Here is a 16852-nt window from a genome sequence, read left to right as displayed (position 1 = left end):
CTGCCTATTCCTTAATCCACTACAAAATGGCTCTCTCTTACTACTGTACTGAAACTATACTCTGTGATGGGACATTCATGACCTCCTAATGACGGAATCCAGGGGTTGTGTTTAGCCCTGTTCCACTGAAAGGTGCTCTCTTCCACCTCCCAGCTCTACCTGTCCACAGCAAGTGCCACCAGTTTCCTAAATCTGAAGCCCAAAAGCTTGAGGCCCTCTCCGTGTGTTCTATTCAGCCTTCCAGAGGAAAGCTCGTACTGAGTCTGGACAAGCGCAGTCCTCCTTGACTCTGCCTGTTGCTTTTTTCTATTATACCTTCCTATTTAGATCTTAACATTTAATAATTGGACCATTGCAAGAATCTCTCCTACCCAGACTCTGCCATAATGTCACTATTTTAACCATCCCCCTACTAAAGTTTCTCAGCCACTGCCAGTGCCAATAGGATAAAATCCAGACTGTGTGTTCTCATTTCAGAGCCCTCCACAGACCCTTGCCTTACTAGCTCTCCCACCTCATCTCTCATTACGCCTTCTGCAGTGGTAAGACTGGCCTACTTGCTGTGTCTCAACAGTCCCACCTCCCTTGTCTGTGCCACTTCTCCCTCCTGATACGTCCTCATCCTTTTCTCTGTCTAAACCAGCCTTGGGCAAACTACGGCCCGCGGGCCAGATCCGGCTGTTCTATCCGGTTCTCTTGCTCTCCCCTCCGCTCCTTTACTTTGAATTTATATTAGTTCACACAAACACTCCATCCATGCTTTTGTTCCGGCCCTCCGGTCCAGTTTAAGAACCCATTGTGGCCCTCGAGTCAAAAAGTTTGCCCACCCCTGGAACTCTCTACCAGCCCTGGTTCAAATCACACTTCCTCCATCCAGGATGCCCCTGACCTTAGTTCATGCCTGCTTCTCCCACCTTTGAAGTTCCCTTGCACCAGTGTCCACTCATCTAATTCACCACTTACTAGTATACCACCTTTCTATGTACTACTTTTCCACTGGCTAGGTTTTAGACTGTGAAGAGACAGAAACTATGTCCTATATTTTTACCTAGGCCCATTCTCAGAATTCATACAATTACTTTGCAATGGAAAGGAGGAAATATTAGACTCTCAGAATTCTTTACTAAGACTTAGATGTAAACAGATAAGGTCTTGGATTAAGGAGAGTAGAAACTGGAGGAGCTAGCAGTGTCCTTTGTAGAAAAGATGAATTTGTCAATAAAAAAGGAAATAAAAGGATTGTGGGTTTTTTTCTTGTTTTCCTTTATTACAGCAATATTACTATAAATTCATTTGTATTACTTTCTTTTTGATTCTGATATAAAAATAAAATGTCCTGAACTTGTACTAACCATTCTTTATTTGGTTTTCAGGTTCTATTTGTTCCCAGACACTGGTGGCATTACGTAGAATCCGTTGATCCTGTCACTGTCAGTATAAACTCGTGGATTGAATTGGTACTTTTTTTCCTTAATAATTGTATTCCCTGCTTTTAAGATACACAAAGCCTGTTTCTAAAATGTGGTGATTAATTTTAACCAACATTCCAGTATTACTTTGTGTTGCTGTGTCATAAATTATGTGTTCTGTGTTCTGTGGATGGATGTTGAGGATGGAAACAGGACTGTTAGTGATGTGCCATTCTTTCTTTGAAGGGCACGCACGGGGCCTTGAGATTGGCTTGCAGGGTCTTTTCCCTTGACCAGTGTTGTTAGATTGTGCGGGCCTGGCTGGATCTGCCATGCATGTCTCATGTTGCCAGTCCCATCTCACACCATCTGGACCAGAAATACTGCTTCTTGATTCAGGGCTCTCATAACTAGTTGGACAATCCCCAGTCCTGGCTTACGCATTTTCTCAAAGCAGAGTCGTTCAGTGCTAGGTTTTTTTCATTTCTGCCTGAAGCCTTTTCTCTCCAATATGCCATGCTTAGACCTGGTTGCCTGTTCTACTCGACAATTAAAATGGCTGCCCATTTGGCTCAAGTCTATCTCTTCCACCCAAGGCCTTGATTGCGTCTATGCGCTCTCTCACCAGAGGATTTGACTGCACCTGTGCCCTCTTTAACCTAGGCCTTCAGTCCATCTCTGCTGTGCTCTCCGGCCTTGGTTGCACCTCCTCTCTTTGGCAGTTGCATTCTCCCCTCAGTCGGGCTTTTCTTACCCTTTGGTAATGGAAAGGGCTCTGGTGGAACACACAGTAATAGGAAGCTGTGTTGTGTGCGCTTAGAGCAGAGCTGTCGCCCTTGGGAGTTAGGTACGAGGTGGGGCAGCAGATCAGTAGACTCACCGAAGTTCTGCTTGTGGCATGCTGAATTGGAGTTGGAGCACATGCCAAGGCAGAGTCCATGGAGTCTGCTTCCACTCCCTGTTCCAGTCACATCTGCAATAGCCCCAACAGATGCCGCTTCTCCTGAGGCAGCTTATCCAGTTGTTGAACAGTGGGTTTGTCATCTGCCTGCTTATAGCCATACCCATTATTTCTGAAACTACACACTTCTTTTCTTTTCTAAATATTTGAGGATACCTGCGATGTGCCCCCTTAATCTTTCCCAGGCTCAAAACCTAGTGTTTATTGCACGATGTTTTTATGTGACTTTCTTTTCAGATGCTCCACCATTTTGGCTGTAAACTTGGAGTTAGGTAGACTTAAGACACAGGTCTATACCTTTATTAGCTGTCTAACCTCGATGGTTACTTAATGCCATGAAGCCTAAGTTTCCTCACTGGTAGAACAGGGAATATAATTGCACTCACTTCAATAGGGTGGCTGTGAGGCTTACCTAATAAATTGGGCAAAACATGTATAAGCATCTAATACAGTGCCTGGCACATGGGAAGTATTTAAAAATAGAAATTGCCATGAGGAGGAGAAAGAGCTGTTATGCCAAGCCTAGCCCTCTTAATGTTCGGCACCTAAAACTGAAAACCAGTGGGCCTCATTTGGTGGAGCATAACATTTCTACCTCACCTGACTTAGATCCTACATTAACTTTTTTAGTAATCCTATCTCACTTGTGGTTCATATCCAGCTCTACAATACCCATGCTTTTTCTCACATGATCAGCTGCCACATCAGATTGCCCTTCATCCTGAACCTGTAAAGCTGGTTCTTTAAACCTAAATCCTATTCTTTAGTCATCTCTCTTGGTTTTCATCATGTCGATTCGGTTGAGCATTCCAGCTTCCCAAGATAATTTTGAAATTGAGTCTTATTTATGCTTTTAGTGAAACTCCTTCAGGCTGGCTTGTGCCCTTTTGGTATGTCACCATTAATCTTTGAGATTATCCTTGCTTTCTGGTGCATAGTAGACACCCAAGGATTGCTTTGTACTTGCTGTGCCCCAAACTTGGAAGTCAATAATTTCTCCAAGCGGCCAAGGTTCCTTTTAGTGGGAATGGTATTTAGAAATCCAGATTTGGGCTCTACGGCTGCTCATTGCTACTGGTGTCACTGTTTCCAGACTCTTTAAGTGGCGAAGCTAGAATGTAGATAAATGATTGTTTGTTTGATTGATTGAGAGAGATATACCTATACTTCTAATTCAAAGTTAACATTATAGGGATTTTTCTTATTTATTTCTTTACTTTTATCTCTTATGCTGAATTTCTGGGTCCTTAATAACAGTAATGTATTTACTTCTTTGTTTTATCCACCAATGTTTTTTCAGATGTCGAATTTACAATTCCAAATTCTAGTACTCATATGTGACTTTCTTTTCAGAAACTATAAAACTTGTCAGTAAAATTTAATAGTTTTTTGCATCCTTTTTATCGTTAGGCCATATCCTACTAACGGTACAGAGTACTATTTTCAGTAGCCATCATGACAGAATCCTTTTCATTTGTGATTATGTTACTGACTTCAGTTTTTGCTCTTAAGGCCTGCAACTGATTGGATGAGGTCCACCCACATTGTTGAGGACACTCTTCATTATTTAAATTCAACTGATTATAAATATCAATGACATCTAGAAAATATCTTCACAGCAACATCTCTGCCAGTGCTTGACCAACAACTGGCACCATAGCCCAATCAAGTTGACTTACAAAAATAACCATCACATATGGCAACTCTATGTTGAACCTTTTGAGGAACTGTCAGGCTATTTTCCAAAAGCAGCGGCACCCTTTACAGTCCCACCAGCAGTGTAAGAAGATTCTGGATCCTCCACAATTTTACCAATCTTCTTTATTATATCTATCCTAGTGTAAAGTGGTGTCTCATTGTGGGGGTTTGCTTTTTAAAATTTAGTATTATGGTTCTAAGATTCATCCGTGTTGTGACATGTAGCTGTTCATTCATTTCACTGTGGTACATTTTCTTGTGTCAATATACCACAATTTATTGGCTCATTGTTCTATTGATGGATAATTGGGTTGTTTACAATTTCTTACTTTTATAAATAGAATATTCTTGTACAAAAGTACAAGTTTCTCTAGAGAATATGTGTGTATCTCAAAGTGGAATTGCTGGTCTATAGGGTATATAATACTCAAGTTTACAGATAATGCCAACATGTTTTCCAAATGGTTCTATCAGTTTGCACTTCCATTACCAGTGTGTAAGATTTCTGTCTGTCTGTGCATTTTTCTACCACTTGCAATTATCAAACCCTCTTTTACTAGTTTTATAATTTATATTTCCCCTATTTTTAATGAGGGTAAGCATATTTTCATGTTTATTAGTCATATAATTGTGGTGTGTTTTTTTTTATTGAAATGCTTATCTTCATGTCTTTTGCCCATTTAAAAAAATTGGGTCATTTTCTTTTTGAACTGTGCAGATTGTTTATATAGTCTAGATATTAATCTCATATCAATTATACTAAATGTTAAAGGCATCTGGTTTGTTTTTTCTTTTATGTGTTTGAGGAAGAGAAGTTAATTTTAAGACAATTTCTCAATGCTATAGTTTATATTTATTGTCTCTTTACATATTTACATTCTTTTTTCCATTTTTTAAATTTTTTATTGATTAAGGTATTACATGTGTATATATCTTCCCATTGCCCCTCTACTCCACTACCATACATGCCCTCACCCCCCAGTGTCTTGCATCCATTGGTTATGCTTATATGCATGCACACAAAACCTTCAGTTGATCTCTTATCTCCCCCACCCCTCCCCAACCTTCCTGCTGTAATTTGACAGTCTGTTTGATGCTTTACTGCCTCTGTATCTATCTTTTTGTTCATCAGTTTATAATGTCCTTTATTATCCATAAATGAGTGAGATCATGTGGTATTTTTCTTTCATTGACTGGCTTGTTTCACTTAGCATAATGCTCTTCAATTCCATCCAGGCTGCTGCAAATGGTAAGAATTCCTTCTTTTTTATACCAGCATAGTATTCCATTGTGTAGATGTACCATAGTTTTCCAATCCAGTCATCTGCTGACAGGCACATAGGCTGTTTCCAAATCTTAGCTATTGTAAATTGTGCTGCTATGAACATAGGGGTGTATATGTCCTTTCTGATTGGTGTTTCTAGTTTCTTAGGATATATTCCAAGAAGTTGGATTACTGGATCAAATGGGAGTTCCATTTTTAGATTTTTGAGGCAACTCCATACTGTTCTCCACAGTGGCTGCACCAGTCTGCATTCCCACCAGCAGTGCACGAGGGTTCCTTTTTCTCCGCATCCTTGCCAGCACTTGTCATTTGTTGATTTGTTGATGATTGCCATTCTGACAGGTGTGAGATGGTACCGCATTGTCGTTTTGATTTGCATCTCTCGGATAATTAGTGACTTTGAGCATGTTTTCATATGTCTCTTGGCCTTCCTTCTCTCTTCTTTCGAAAAGGTTCTATTTAGGTCCGTTGCCCATTTTTTTATTGGGTCATTTATCTTCCTTTTATTGAGTTGTATGAGTTCCCTGTAAATGTTGGAAATTAAACCCTTATCAGTGATAACATTGGCAAATATGTTCTCCCATCCAGTGGGCTTTCTTGTTCTTTTGTTGATGGTTTCTTTTGCTGTGCAAAAGCTTTTTATTTTGATGTAGTCCCATTTATTTATTTTCTCTTTAGTTTCCATTGCCCTAGGAGTGGTATCAGTGAAGAAATGGCTTCGGCATATGTCTGAGATTTCTCTGCCTGTGGATTCTTCTAGTATTTTTATGGTTTCCTGTCTTATGTTTAAGTCCTTTATCCATTTTGAGTTTATTTTTGTGTATGGTATAAGTTGATGGTCTAGTTTCATTTTTTTGCATGTATCTGTCCAATTTTCCCAACACCATTTATTAAAGAGACTGTCTTGGCTCCATTGTATGTTCATGCCTCCTTTGTCAAATATTAATTGAGCATAGTGGTTTGGGTCGATATCTGGGTTCTCTATTCTATTCCATTGGTCTATATGCCTGTTCTTGTGCCAGTACCAGGCTGTTTTGAGAATAGTGGCTTTGTAGTACAGCTTGAAATCTGGTATTGAGATCCCTCCTACTTTGTTCTTCTTTCTCAGGATTGCTGTGGCTATTCGGGGTCTTTTTTTATTCCAGATGAATTTTTGGAGAGTTCTTTCTAGGTCTGTGAAATATGCCGTTGGTATTTTAATGGGGAGTGCATTGAATCTATAGATTGATTTGGGTAGTATGGACATTTTAATGATATTGATTCTACCAATCCATGAACAGGGTATGCTCTTCCATCTGTTTATCTCTTCCTCTATCTCTTTTTTCAATTTCCTGTAGTTTTCTGAGTAGAGGTCTTTTACCTCCTTGGTTAAGTTTATTCCTAGGTATCTTAATTTTTTTGGTGTGATGGTAAATGGGATTGTTTTCTTAGTCTCTCTTTCTGTAAGTTCACTATTGGTGTATAGAAATGCCATAGATTTCTTGGCGTTAATTTTGTATCCTGCTACATTGCCAAATTCATTTATTAAGTCTAATAATTTTTTGATGGAGTCTTTAGGGTTTTCTATGTACAGTATCATGTCATCTGCAAATGAGGACAGTTTTACTTCTTCTTTTCCAATTTGGATGCCTTTTATTTCTTCTTCTTGTCTAATTGCAATGGCTAGTACTTCCAGTACTATGTTGAACAGGAGTGGTGAAAGTGGGCATCCCTGTCTTGTTCCTGTTCTTAGGGGAAATGGTTTTAGTTTTTGCCCATTGAATACGATGTTGACCATGGGTTTGTCATATATGGCTTTTATTATGTTGAGGTATGATCCTTCTATTCCCACCTTGCTGAGAGTTTTTATCAAGAAAGGATGTTGGATTTTGTCAAATGCTTTTTCTGCATCAATTGATATGACTATGTTGTTTTTATCTCTCAATTTATTTATGTGATGTATCACATTTATTGATTTGCGGATATTGTACCATCCTTGCATCCCTGGGATAAATTCTACTTGGTCATGGTGTATGATCTTTCTAATGTAGTGCTGGATCCGATTTGCTAGAACTTTGTTGAAGATTTTGGCATCTATGTTCATGAGGGATATTGGCCTATAATTCTCTTTCATTGTGTTGTTTTTATCTGGTTTTGGTATTAGGGTGATGCTGGCTTCATAGAAGGAGCTTGGAAGAGTTCCTTCCTCTTGAATTTTCTGGAATAGTCTGAGGAGGATAGGTTTTAGTTCTTCCTTGAATGTTTGGTAAAACTCCCCTGTGAAGCCGTCTGTCCCCGGGCTCTTGTTTGCTGGAAGCTTTTTGATGACTGCTTCAGTTTCTTCCATAGTTACTGGCATATTGAGCTGTTTAGATTCTTCCTGATTGAGTTTTTGAAGGTTGTATTTTTCTAGGAATATGTCCATTTCCTCCAGGTTGTCCAGTTTGTTGGAATAGAGTAGTTCGTAGTATTTTTTAACAATCCTTTGTATTTCTGTGGGGTCTGTTGTTATTTCTCCTCTTTCATTTCTGATTTTGTTTATTTGGGTCCTCTCTCTTTGCTTCTTGGTGAGCCTGGCTAGAGGTCCATTAATCTTGTTTATCCTTTCATAGAACCAGCTCTTGGTTTTGTTGATCTTTTGTATTGTTTCTTTGGTCTCTATGTTGGTTATCTCCACTCTGATCTTTATTATTTCCTTCCTTCTGCTTACACTGGGCTTTTCTTGTTGCTCTCTTTCTAACTCTTTGAGTTGTAGGGTTAGGTAATTTATTACCATTGTTTCTTGTTTTTTGCAGTAGACTTGTAGAGCTATGAACTTCCCTCTCAAGCCTGCTTTTGTTGTGTCCCATAGATTTTGGATTGTTGTGTTTTCATTGTCATTTGTTGCCATGATGTTTTTTTTATTTCTTCTTTGATCTCTCTGGTAACCCAGTCATTGTTAAATAGCATGCTATTTAGTCTCCAAGTGTTTGATTGTTTTTATTGTAGTTGATTTCCAGTTTTATGCCATTGTGATCTGAGAAGATGCTTGATATGATTTCTATCTTCCTGAATTTGAAGAGACTTTGCCTGTGTCCTAATATGTGGTCTATCCTTGAAAATGTTCTGTGTGCACTGGAGAAGAATATATATTCTGTAGCTTTGGGGTGAAATGTTCTAAAGATGTCAATTAAGTCCATCTGATCTAGTGTGTCATTTAGGATTGCTGTTTCTTTGCTGATTTTTTGTTTAGTTGATTTATCCAGTGGTGTCATAAGTATTGCAACCCCAGCTTTTTTCTCATTTCCATTTGCCTGAAAAAATGTTTTTCCATCCCTTGACTCTCAGTCTATGTGAATCCTTTGTTCTGAGGTGGGTCTCTTGCAGACAGCAAATATATGGGTCATGTTTTCTTATCCATTCAGCTACCCTTTTGGTCTTTTGATTGGTGCATTATTATTGACAAGTACATGTTTGTTGTCATATTTTTCCTTAATGTTTGTGTTTCTTCTTGCCTTTCTCTTTCTTCTTTTTATAGCAGTCTCTTTAGCATTTCTTGCATTGCCAGCTTGGTAGTGATAAACTCTCTTAGCCCTTTTTTGTCTGTGAAGCTCCTAATTCCACCTTCAATTTTGAATGATAGCCTTGCTGGGTGTAGTATTCTTGAGTTCAGTCCCGGCTTTGCATCATTTTGTAAATTTCATTCCATTCCCTTCTGGCCTGGAGTGTTTCTGTTGAGAAATCCGTTGATATTCTTATAGGAGAACCCTTGTAGGTAACTTTCTGTCTCTCTCTGGCAGCCTTTAAGATTCTTACTTTGTCGTTGGTATTTGCCAATTTAATTATCATGTGTCTTGGTGTCGGTCTTTTAGGGTTCATCCTGTTTGGGACTCTATGTGCTTCTTAAACTTGCATGTTTTTTCTTGCCAATATCAGGGAAGTTTCTGTCATTATTTCTTCAAACAGGTTTTCTATTCCTTGCTTCTCTTCCGCTCCTTCTGGTACCCCTATTATGTGAATATTGTTTCATTTTGTGTTGTCCCAAAGTTCCCTTAGGCTCTCCTCTTGCTTTTTAAGTCTTCTTTCCAGTTGCTGCTGTGTTTGTGTGCCTTTTCCTACCTTGTCTTCTAATTCGCTGATTCGGTCCTCAGCCTCTTCTAGTCTACTGTTTAAGCCTTCCATTGTGTTCTTTATTGCAGCTATGTCGTTCTTAATCTCCTCTTGGTTCCTTTTCATGTTGGTTCCTTCTCATTCAGCTCCTTATAATTCTCATTGAGTTGTGTGTATTTGTCATCCAGCCGTTTAAACATCCTTATAACCATTACTCTGAATTCTTTCTCTGATAAGCTGCTAGTCTCAATTTCATTTAACTCCCTTTCTGATGATTTCTCTTTTTCTTTCCTTTGGGGATTGCTTTTTTGCCTTCCCATGTTTTCCTGTTATGTTTTATTTTTTTTTTTTTCATTATTTTTCTTTTACATGTGTCCTTATTCCCCCATTACCCCCCACACCCTATTTGTGCCCCCTCCCCCCCCGTTGTCTGTGTCCATTGATTAGGATTATATGCATGCATATAAGTCCTTGTTGATCTCTCCTCCTGTAATGTTTTAATTGTAGATCCAATTGCTTTGCTACCCAGGTTCTTTTGGGGACGGTGCTACTGGTGTAATCTCTTAGTTCTCCTGGGCTTGGTAATCTAGTGTAGCTCCCTACTTGAGCTATTTGGGTTCTCTTGATGTAGGCCTTCGAGCTTGAGAGGCAGAACCGCGGTGTCTAGAAGTCAGCAGCCGTGGAGGGGAGTGTCCCAATTTTCGCTGTCTTGCACCCTTAATTGAAATCACATGTGCCCAGCGGGGACTCACAGTGGCACCCAGGAACCATCTGTTGGGGTGTTGGGGCTCAGGGGACCTGCACTCTGGAAAGGCATGACTGTGGTGTCCAGAGTTCTGTAGTTGTGGGGTGGGCAGACTCAGGTTTTGCTGCTGCACCTGTGGTGGATAGGCGCTCACTCCCAGTGGTGGCTCACAGGGGCGCCCGCGGTACGTTTGCCTGCGAGGCACACTGAAGCACTCTGAAGGGATTCTGGCAGTGTAACCACGTAATTGAGGCGCCTGTGGGTAGGTATCCAGGATGAGTGAATTCAGAATTTCTACTGCTGGGGGGGGGGGGGAGTGCACCCCTGTTTGTCCAAGGTCACACCCAGGGAGAGCTCACAGTGGCTCCCACGAGTGCCCTATGGGTAGGTGGGCTTAGGGTGCCTGCCTGTTGGAAATTCGCATCTGTAGAGGTGCGTTTGCTGGCGCAGAGCTCTGACGCACTCTGAGGGGTCCTGGCACTGAGGTTGAGCAGCTGGGGTGAATGTGGGCAGTTACTCAGGAAGAGGGAATTCAGAATTTCTATTGCGGGGCAGCACGCCCTTGTCTGTGCAGAATCACACCCAGCAGAGTCTCACAGCTGCTCCCCTGAGCACACTGTGGGTAGATGGGCTCAGGGGTCTTGCTCCTTGGAAATGCGTGGGTATGGAGGTGCCTTTGCCTGCACAGAGCTCTGACTCACTCTGAGGGGCCCTGGCACTGAAGTTGAACAGCTGGGTGTCCGTGGGCAGTTATTCAGGAAGAGGGAGTTCAGAATTTCTACTGCGAGGCCACGTGCCCTTGTCTGTACAAAATCACACCTGCGGGGGCTCCCAGTGGCTCCCAAGCGCTGCCTATGGAGTGGCGTGCCCTGGATGTCTGCGCACGCTGGAAACACGCCAATGTTTTGTCCGGAGTTCTGCTGCTGGGGAGGGGAGGTTGCACTTACTGCTGCCTAGCAGTGCACCTCTGGAGGTGGAGGTCCCAGGGTCCGCGGGTCTGCGGGTGGGGCAGCAGGATTTGGGCTGGAGTGGCTGCTGGGTCGCGGGGCAGTTCCAAGGCCCATATTTACATTCTTGTGGCTAAGCAAGTTTATATGAAATTTTCTCGCATTCCTCAAACAATTAGTATATCAACCTCTGTAGGGATTGATTATTCCTCCATATGTAACACTCTTTTTTTTTTTTGCTTGAGACATGTCTGAGAATGGAAAAGATTGGAAAAAAATCACAAGGCAGTTCATACTCAAGGCCTATGCCTTATAGACAGGATATATACTTAAATTTGGTTAGTGAAATATTCTGCAACTCTTCTAGATGTTAGATGATAGTGAACACATAAAAAACTGTGGTCTGCCATTCCTTCTGTAACAAAGCTTACGTTGATGAGAACAGAACACATAATTAAGGGACTCTACTCTGTTGTAAGCCATGAGACAGAGAGACAAATGAAAAAATGATGTTTTTATCTCAACTTAGGAAGAGGACCACCAGGCTCGGGTAGAAGAGGCAATCACCCGCATGCTTGTGTGCGCCCTGAAAACTGCAGAGGACCCCCACAGTACCAGGGCTTGGCTAAACCCAACGGAGGTAGGCCGCTCCTGGTTTCCATCATGGCAGTTGGTATTCTGTAATAAATCAACCCTGACTAGATTTATTTTCCAATGTATGTAACCACTCTAAAAGATTTCTCTTTTTCCTTAGGTTGAGGAAATATCCCATGAAGTCAATTGTTGCTACTTAAATAGAGCTGTTTCTGCCTTTTTTGATCATTATAGAACATCTAAGACAGCAGAAGTCCAAGCACTCAGAACAAACGGGGAGCACATGAAAAAGGAAAAATCCAACGTGCACACCCTCATGGAGGTAGAACAAACAGGTAGCCAGAACTTAACCTTGGGAACAGTAGGAGAGCAGGCAGCATGTCCCTTTGGCCCTGATCTGGTTCCCGTACTACCGAGTTCTGAAGCACCATCCTCAGAAACAGGAAGCATGTTTAAAAATGATGGTAAAGGCTTTGTTGGCAAAGACGGAGAGCACTTTGACAAATTGCACTGTACCAAGAAGCAACGAATGGTGAGTGGACGTGAGAATGAAATTGTTGAACAGATTGCTTCAAATAGTACTATGGCCCCTTCCCAAACATTCATTTCTACAGATGACTTACTGGACTGCTTGGTGAACCCACAAGTAACCAAGATAGTGGCACAACTTTTGATACAAGGAAGAAGCTTGTGATTGTAATTGTAAATGACTTTTTAAATAATATTTTAAACATATTTTTAAAATAGTGTGATTTTTAAATAAAAGACGAAACAATGAAAAGTCTGTTTGCACAGGCTTGTAAATGTACTTGTTCTTACCTAGTTAAATTTCACCCTCTTGCCACCTTCTTAAATGCACATTGCTCTTTGCCCAAACTGACTCTTTGTTATTTGTGAGGCCTTCTTTCTGAGCCTTTTCCTTTCCTCTCCCATCCCATCTCCTCAGCCTATTTCAGATGTAAACCCTAAGTGTTCTCAACAGGAAATAATCTCTCCATCAGCCTTAAGCAGGGATCAGCCTGCTGCTTGTTTTGTAATAAAGTTTTATTGGAACACAGCCATGCGATTTGTTTACATATTGTCTATGGTGGTTAGGGTTGTAGCGGCAGAGTTGAGTAGTGACAGAGACATTATGGCCCACAAAGCTGAAAATCTTCACTCTCCCCTTACAGAAAACAAAAATTGCCAACTCCTGGCCTAATGCATCCGCTGGGTAGATTCTAGCCTTGACCTAAAGTGATCACACTTCTAACATCTGCAGAATTCTCGCTGTTAATCCCTGTCGTCCAGAGCAGGATACCAATCAGGAGAAAAGTAGATGGGGGTACAACATGGAAGGAACTGGGACATGTAGGAACACGAGTCCTGGAAACAAAAAGGCCTGGATGCTACTGATGCCCAAAATTGACTAAAAGCTTGGTTTGATGAAATTGGTCCCACTCATTACATTTGCAAGATCTGGGGATAATTATTATCATTACTCTCTTAGTAAGAATTTAGAACTTAGAAAACCATATTGATCTCTGCGTAACCACTTATGAAACAAATACATAACCAAAGATAAAGTCACGTTTTTGATGAGCTCACTACTGGCCCCATCCTTCTCAGTCTTCAGATTGAAAGTATCAGTAAATTGAAAAAACAAACAAATAAAAAAACTGCCTTCCAGGAGAGAGCCAGGGAGGGAGGTGTGTGAACATGACAGGAAAGGAGGATCTGGAAAAAACCCTTCTGTAGCACTTAACCACCATCTGACCACTATATATTTACCTACTTATTTGATTGTTGTTTATCTTCCCCAACCAGAACCTCACAGCATGAGGGTTTTAGACTTTGATTATTGCTGTATTCACAGAGCCAGATCAGTAACCAGAATATGGCAGGTGTTCATTATATATCTGACTGAGTGGGTTATTCTTAAAAGGATGCCTTGTTGGCAATAACCCCTCAAATACATTGGGGCAGAGGATGTTATAGTCAAGGGTATGATGTCCATGAACCTTAATAGGTGTATCTCTTTTTTTTTTAAATATATTTTATTGATTTTTTACAGAAAGGACGGGAGAGGGATAGAGAGTCAGAAACATCGATCAGCTGTCTCCTGCACACCTCCTACTGGGGATGTGCCCGCAACCAAGGTACATGCCCTTGACCGGAATCGAACCTGGGGCCCTTCAGTCCACAGGCCGACGCTCTATCCACTGAGCCAAACTGGTTAGGGCGATAGGTGTATCTCTATTGCAGAAATAAACGTATCTTTGTCTTCAAAAATTTTATGTTTGTTACTCCTTTGACCACTGTTTTTCAAGTTGCAGGCTGTGACCCATTAGTGAGTCATAAAATCAATCTAGTGGGTGAGACCAGCGTGTTTTTTTTTTAACGGGACATAATAGATAATTTCAGTGAATTTAATAGTAAATGCAAGTATTCTGTGAAACTTTGCAGGAAAAGTATTTTTTTTAGGGTAAATATATTTCATAAAACTTTTCAGTTATATCTGTGTGTGTACTGAGCCTAATATAAAATGTATTTCTTAGTGTAGGTCAGAAACATTTGAAAGTTGTTCTGAGACAAAGCATTTAACTCAGAGGTTATAGTCTTTGACATGCAGAGCTGGAAACAGTTAAGACATTGGGCCCAGCTGGTGTGGCTCAGTGGTTGAGCTTCGACATATGAACCAGGAGGTCATGATTCAATTCCCGAGCCGGATTGCAGGCTCGATCCCCAGTGTGAGGTGTGCAGGAGGCAGCTGATCAATTGATGCTCCTGTCTCACTCTCCCTCTCCCTTCCTTTCTGAAGTCAATAAAAAATACAGTTTAAAAAAAATACATTGGTATGAATGGACTGGAAGTGTAAATAGGTAATGAGATATGGCGGGGTCTCTTTTTTCCACGTCCCACATGGAAAGAGAGATGAACCGGTTCTTCGAATAGAGACGGCTGGGGATTGAGAAATAAAAGAAAGAAAGAGACAAGACACAAAATGGAAGGAAAAAGCTGGGAACCGGGTGGGACCACTGCCCTCTTCTGCTGGAGAGACAGTGACCCAGAGCCCATGCAGCGTGTTTATTTTATACCCCAAATACCAGCAAGTTTCACCAAAAGTTAAGGCAAAGGAGATTATTTGCATTCTTGAGTAGGCCCAAGCATTCCTGGTGCTTGACTGGATTTACATATACACACTTTCCGACACCTGGGCGAAGGTAAGAGTCAATGCTGAGAACACATCTGCATTTTTGGTAAGATGTGTATCCAAGACGCGGCTTTGCCTGTCGCCTTGGGTTCAGCTGAAAATTATTAAAGAAATGCCCATGTGCCTTCCCAGGCTCTGTCTACAATGGGAGATAATTTCCTGACTTCAAATAAAGAGATTATGATGCAGCAAGATATCCTGGCTATCTGCGAAAGGGGAGCCTGAGAGAGGAGAGAGTGAAAGGGCAGGCTGTCAGCCACCTGGATACCTCAGTCCCATTCATCCTGTTTCTCAGATGAGCTGCCTGTGTGAGTGAAATCAATTATTAAAGCACTGACCCCAGAGCAGTGGTTCCCAACCTTTTTTTGGCCATGCCCCACCTTAGCATCTCTAAAACTTGATGCCCCCAAACCTCCTCCCCGTGACATATAATTCTTATTAATCAAAAAGTGAACTCCTATTCACGTGGAGGAAGCATAAAAAGCCATTAGCTTCCAAAGAACATGGCATCCATGAAAACAAAAGAATGAAAGGACAATTGAAGTACTGAGGAAGAAATCACTAAGAAATTGTTTAAAAAATAAAAATAATATGAAGTGATATGAAAAAATAGCAAATAAAGTATCAAAAAAAGAACTGAAATGCATAAATATGTCACAATATATATTTATATACTGTGTATGAGGCCCCTAGAACCATAAAAGATGTAAAAAATTCACTGTTAATAACTCATTCTCGATTTGCCCCCCCTAAAAATCAAATTGCCCCCTTGTGGGGCGTGTGTCCCACGTTGGGAACCACTGCCCTAGAGGCTAGAGGGATTAAGGAATACAAGCTCATCCTGTGCCTAAAGTCACAGTAGGGCTGACCTATACAGTAGGCACAGTGGCTAGGGCCCCTGAGCTTTTAGGGGTCCACAAAAATGTTTAGTTTCTTAAAGAATATCCTATCTAATAAAGAGGGAATATGCTAATTGACCGTGACCCCTCACAAAGATAGCGGCACCCACAGCCAATAAGGAGGAAATATGCTAATTGACTGTCACGCCCTCAAAGATGGCGGCGCCCATAGCCAGAAGCTGGCAACGCAAGTACCCTCAGCCCCGCCGGGGTGGCAGGTGGGCAGCACGGCCGGGCCCACCCCCAGATGGGTCTGGCCACTCCGTGCACCTGCCTCCGGAGTCCCCCAGTCCCCTCAGCCTTCCAGCCCAGGGCCAGCCCGAGGCACAGGCAAGCCTCAGATGGTGGCTGCCCAGCAGTCCAGGGCTGGCCAAGGCTTGCGCTGCTGGCAGTGGCAGCAGAGCAGAGGTGTGATAGGGGCATCATCTTACCCTGATTGCTGGGTCACCTCCTGCCCCTGAGGTCTCCCAGAATGTGAGAGGGGGCAGGCCAGGCTGAGGGACCCCCCCTCCAGTGCATGAATTTTCATGCACCGGGCCTCTAGTATACATATATAATCCATGCTCGATTCCATTCATGTGTATATCAATGAAGTTGCAACATACAAGTTTTAATTCTTAATAGAGTAAGAGACCCACAAAGGCAAAAGTGCCTGGGGCCCATGAAAGTCCTAAGAGGCTGTGGGAACCCGGGGTTTCAGAGGCATTAGAGGTGCTTGCTGAAAATGCAGAGTTCTGGGCACCCTCTAAAGCTACAGAATCTGACTCCTTTGGGATGGGCCAGGATTTAGTCTCAGCAGACACCCCAGGTGATTTAAAAACCAAAAACAGTTAAGAACCTCTGCCCTGGAGTCGACCACTGTGACCTATCACAGGCTCAAGGTGGGCTTCTGGCAGCAGGGGCTACTTGCTGCGGTCAGTTTGCCCTTCAGATTTACTGAACTAAACCTGCGCTGTGCCCTTCCTGTAATTTTCAGCCAATTTATTTTTTAAAGAGAGACTATTTTTGTTTTAATCCTCACCCGAGGATATGCTTTTTATTGATTTTTAAAAT

At 41.7% G+C, this 16852-nt stretch overlaps 1 protein-coding gene across 5 annotated transcripts in view; it reads left to right on the top strand.

Annotated features, from left to right (window-relative positions):
• The window catches only part of HSPBAP1 (HSPB1 associated protein 1), a 57945-nt gene extending 45180 nt beyond the window's left edge, over nucleotides 1-12765 (top strand). For all 5 annotated transcript variants that reach the window (XM_080655724.1, XM_080655722.1, XM_080655725.1 and 2 more), the window contains 3 exons: nucleotides 1374-1457; nucleotides 11643-11753; nucleotides 11868-12765. In XM_080655724.1, coding sequence (XP_080511850.1) covers nucleotides 1374-1457; nucleotides 11643-11753; nucleotides 11868-12401 — 729 coding nt within the window. In that variant the 3' untranslated portion in view covers nucleotides 12402-12765. The remainder of the gene's footprint in view (nucleotides 1-1373; nucleotides 1458-11642; nucleotides 11754-11867) is intronic.
• The last annotated feature ends 4087 nt before the right edge of the window (nucleotides 12766-16852 follow it).

Source organism: Plecotus auritus (genome assembly GCF_963455305.1).
Source record: "Plecotus auritus genome assembly, chromosome: 2".
Classification (NCBI taxonomy): Eukaryota; Metazoa; Chordata; class Mammalia; order Chiroptera; family Vespertilionidae; genus Plecotus; species Plecotus auritus.
The sequence above is the reverse complement of the archived record's forward strand: the minus strand, read 5'-3'. Positions and strand labels throughout refer to the sequence as shown.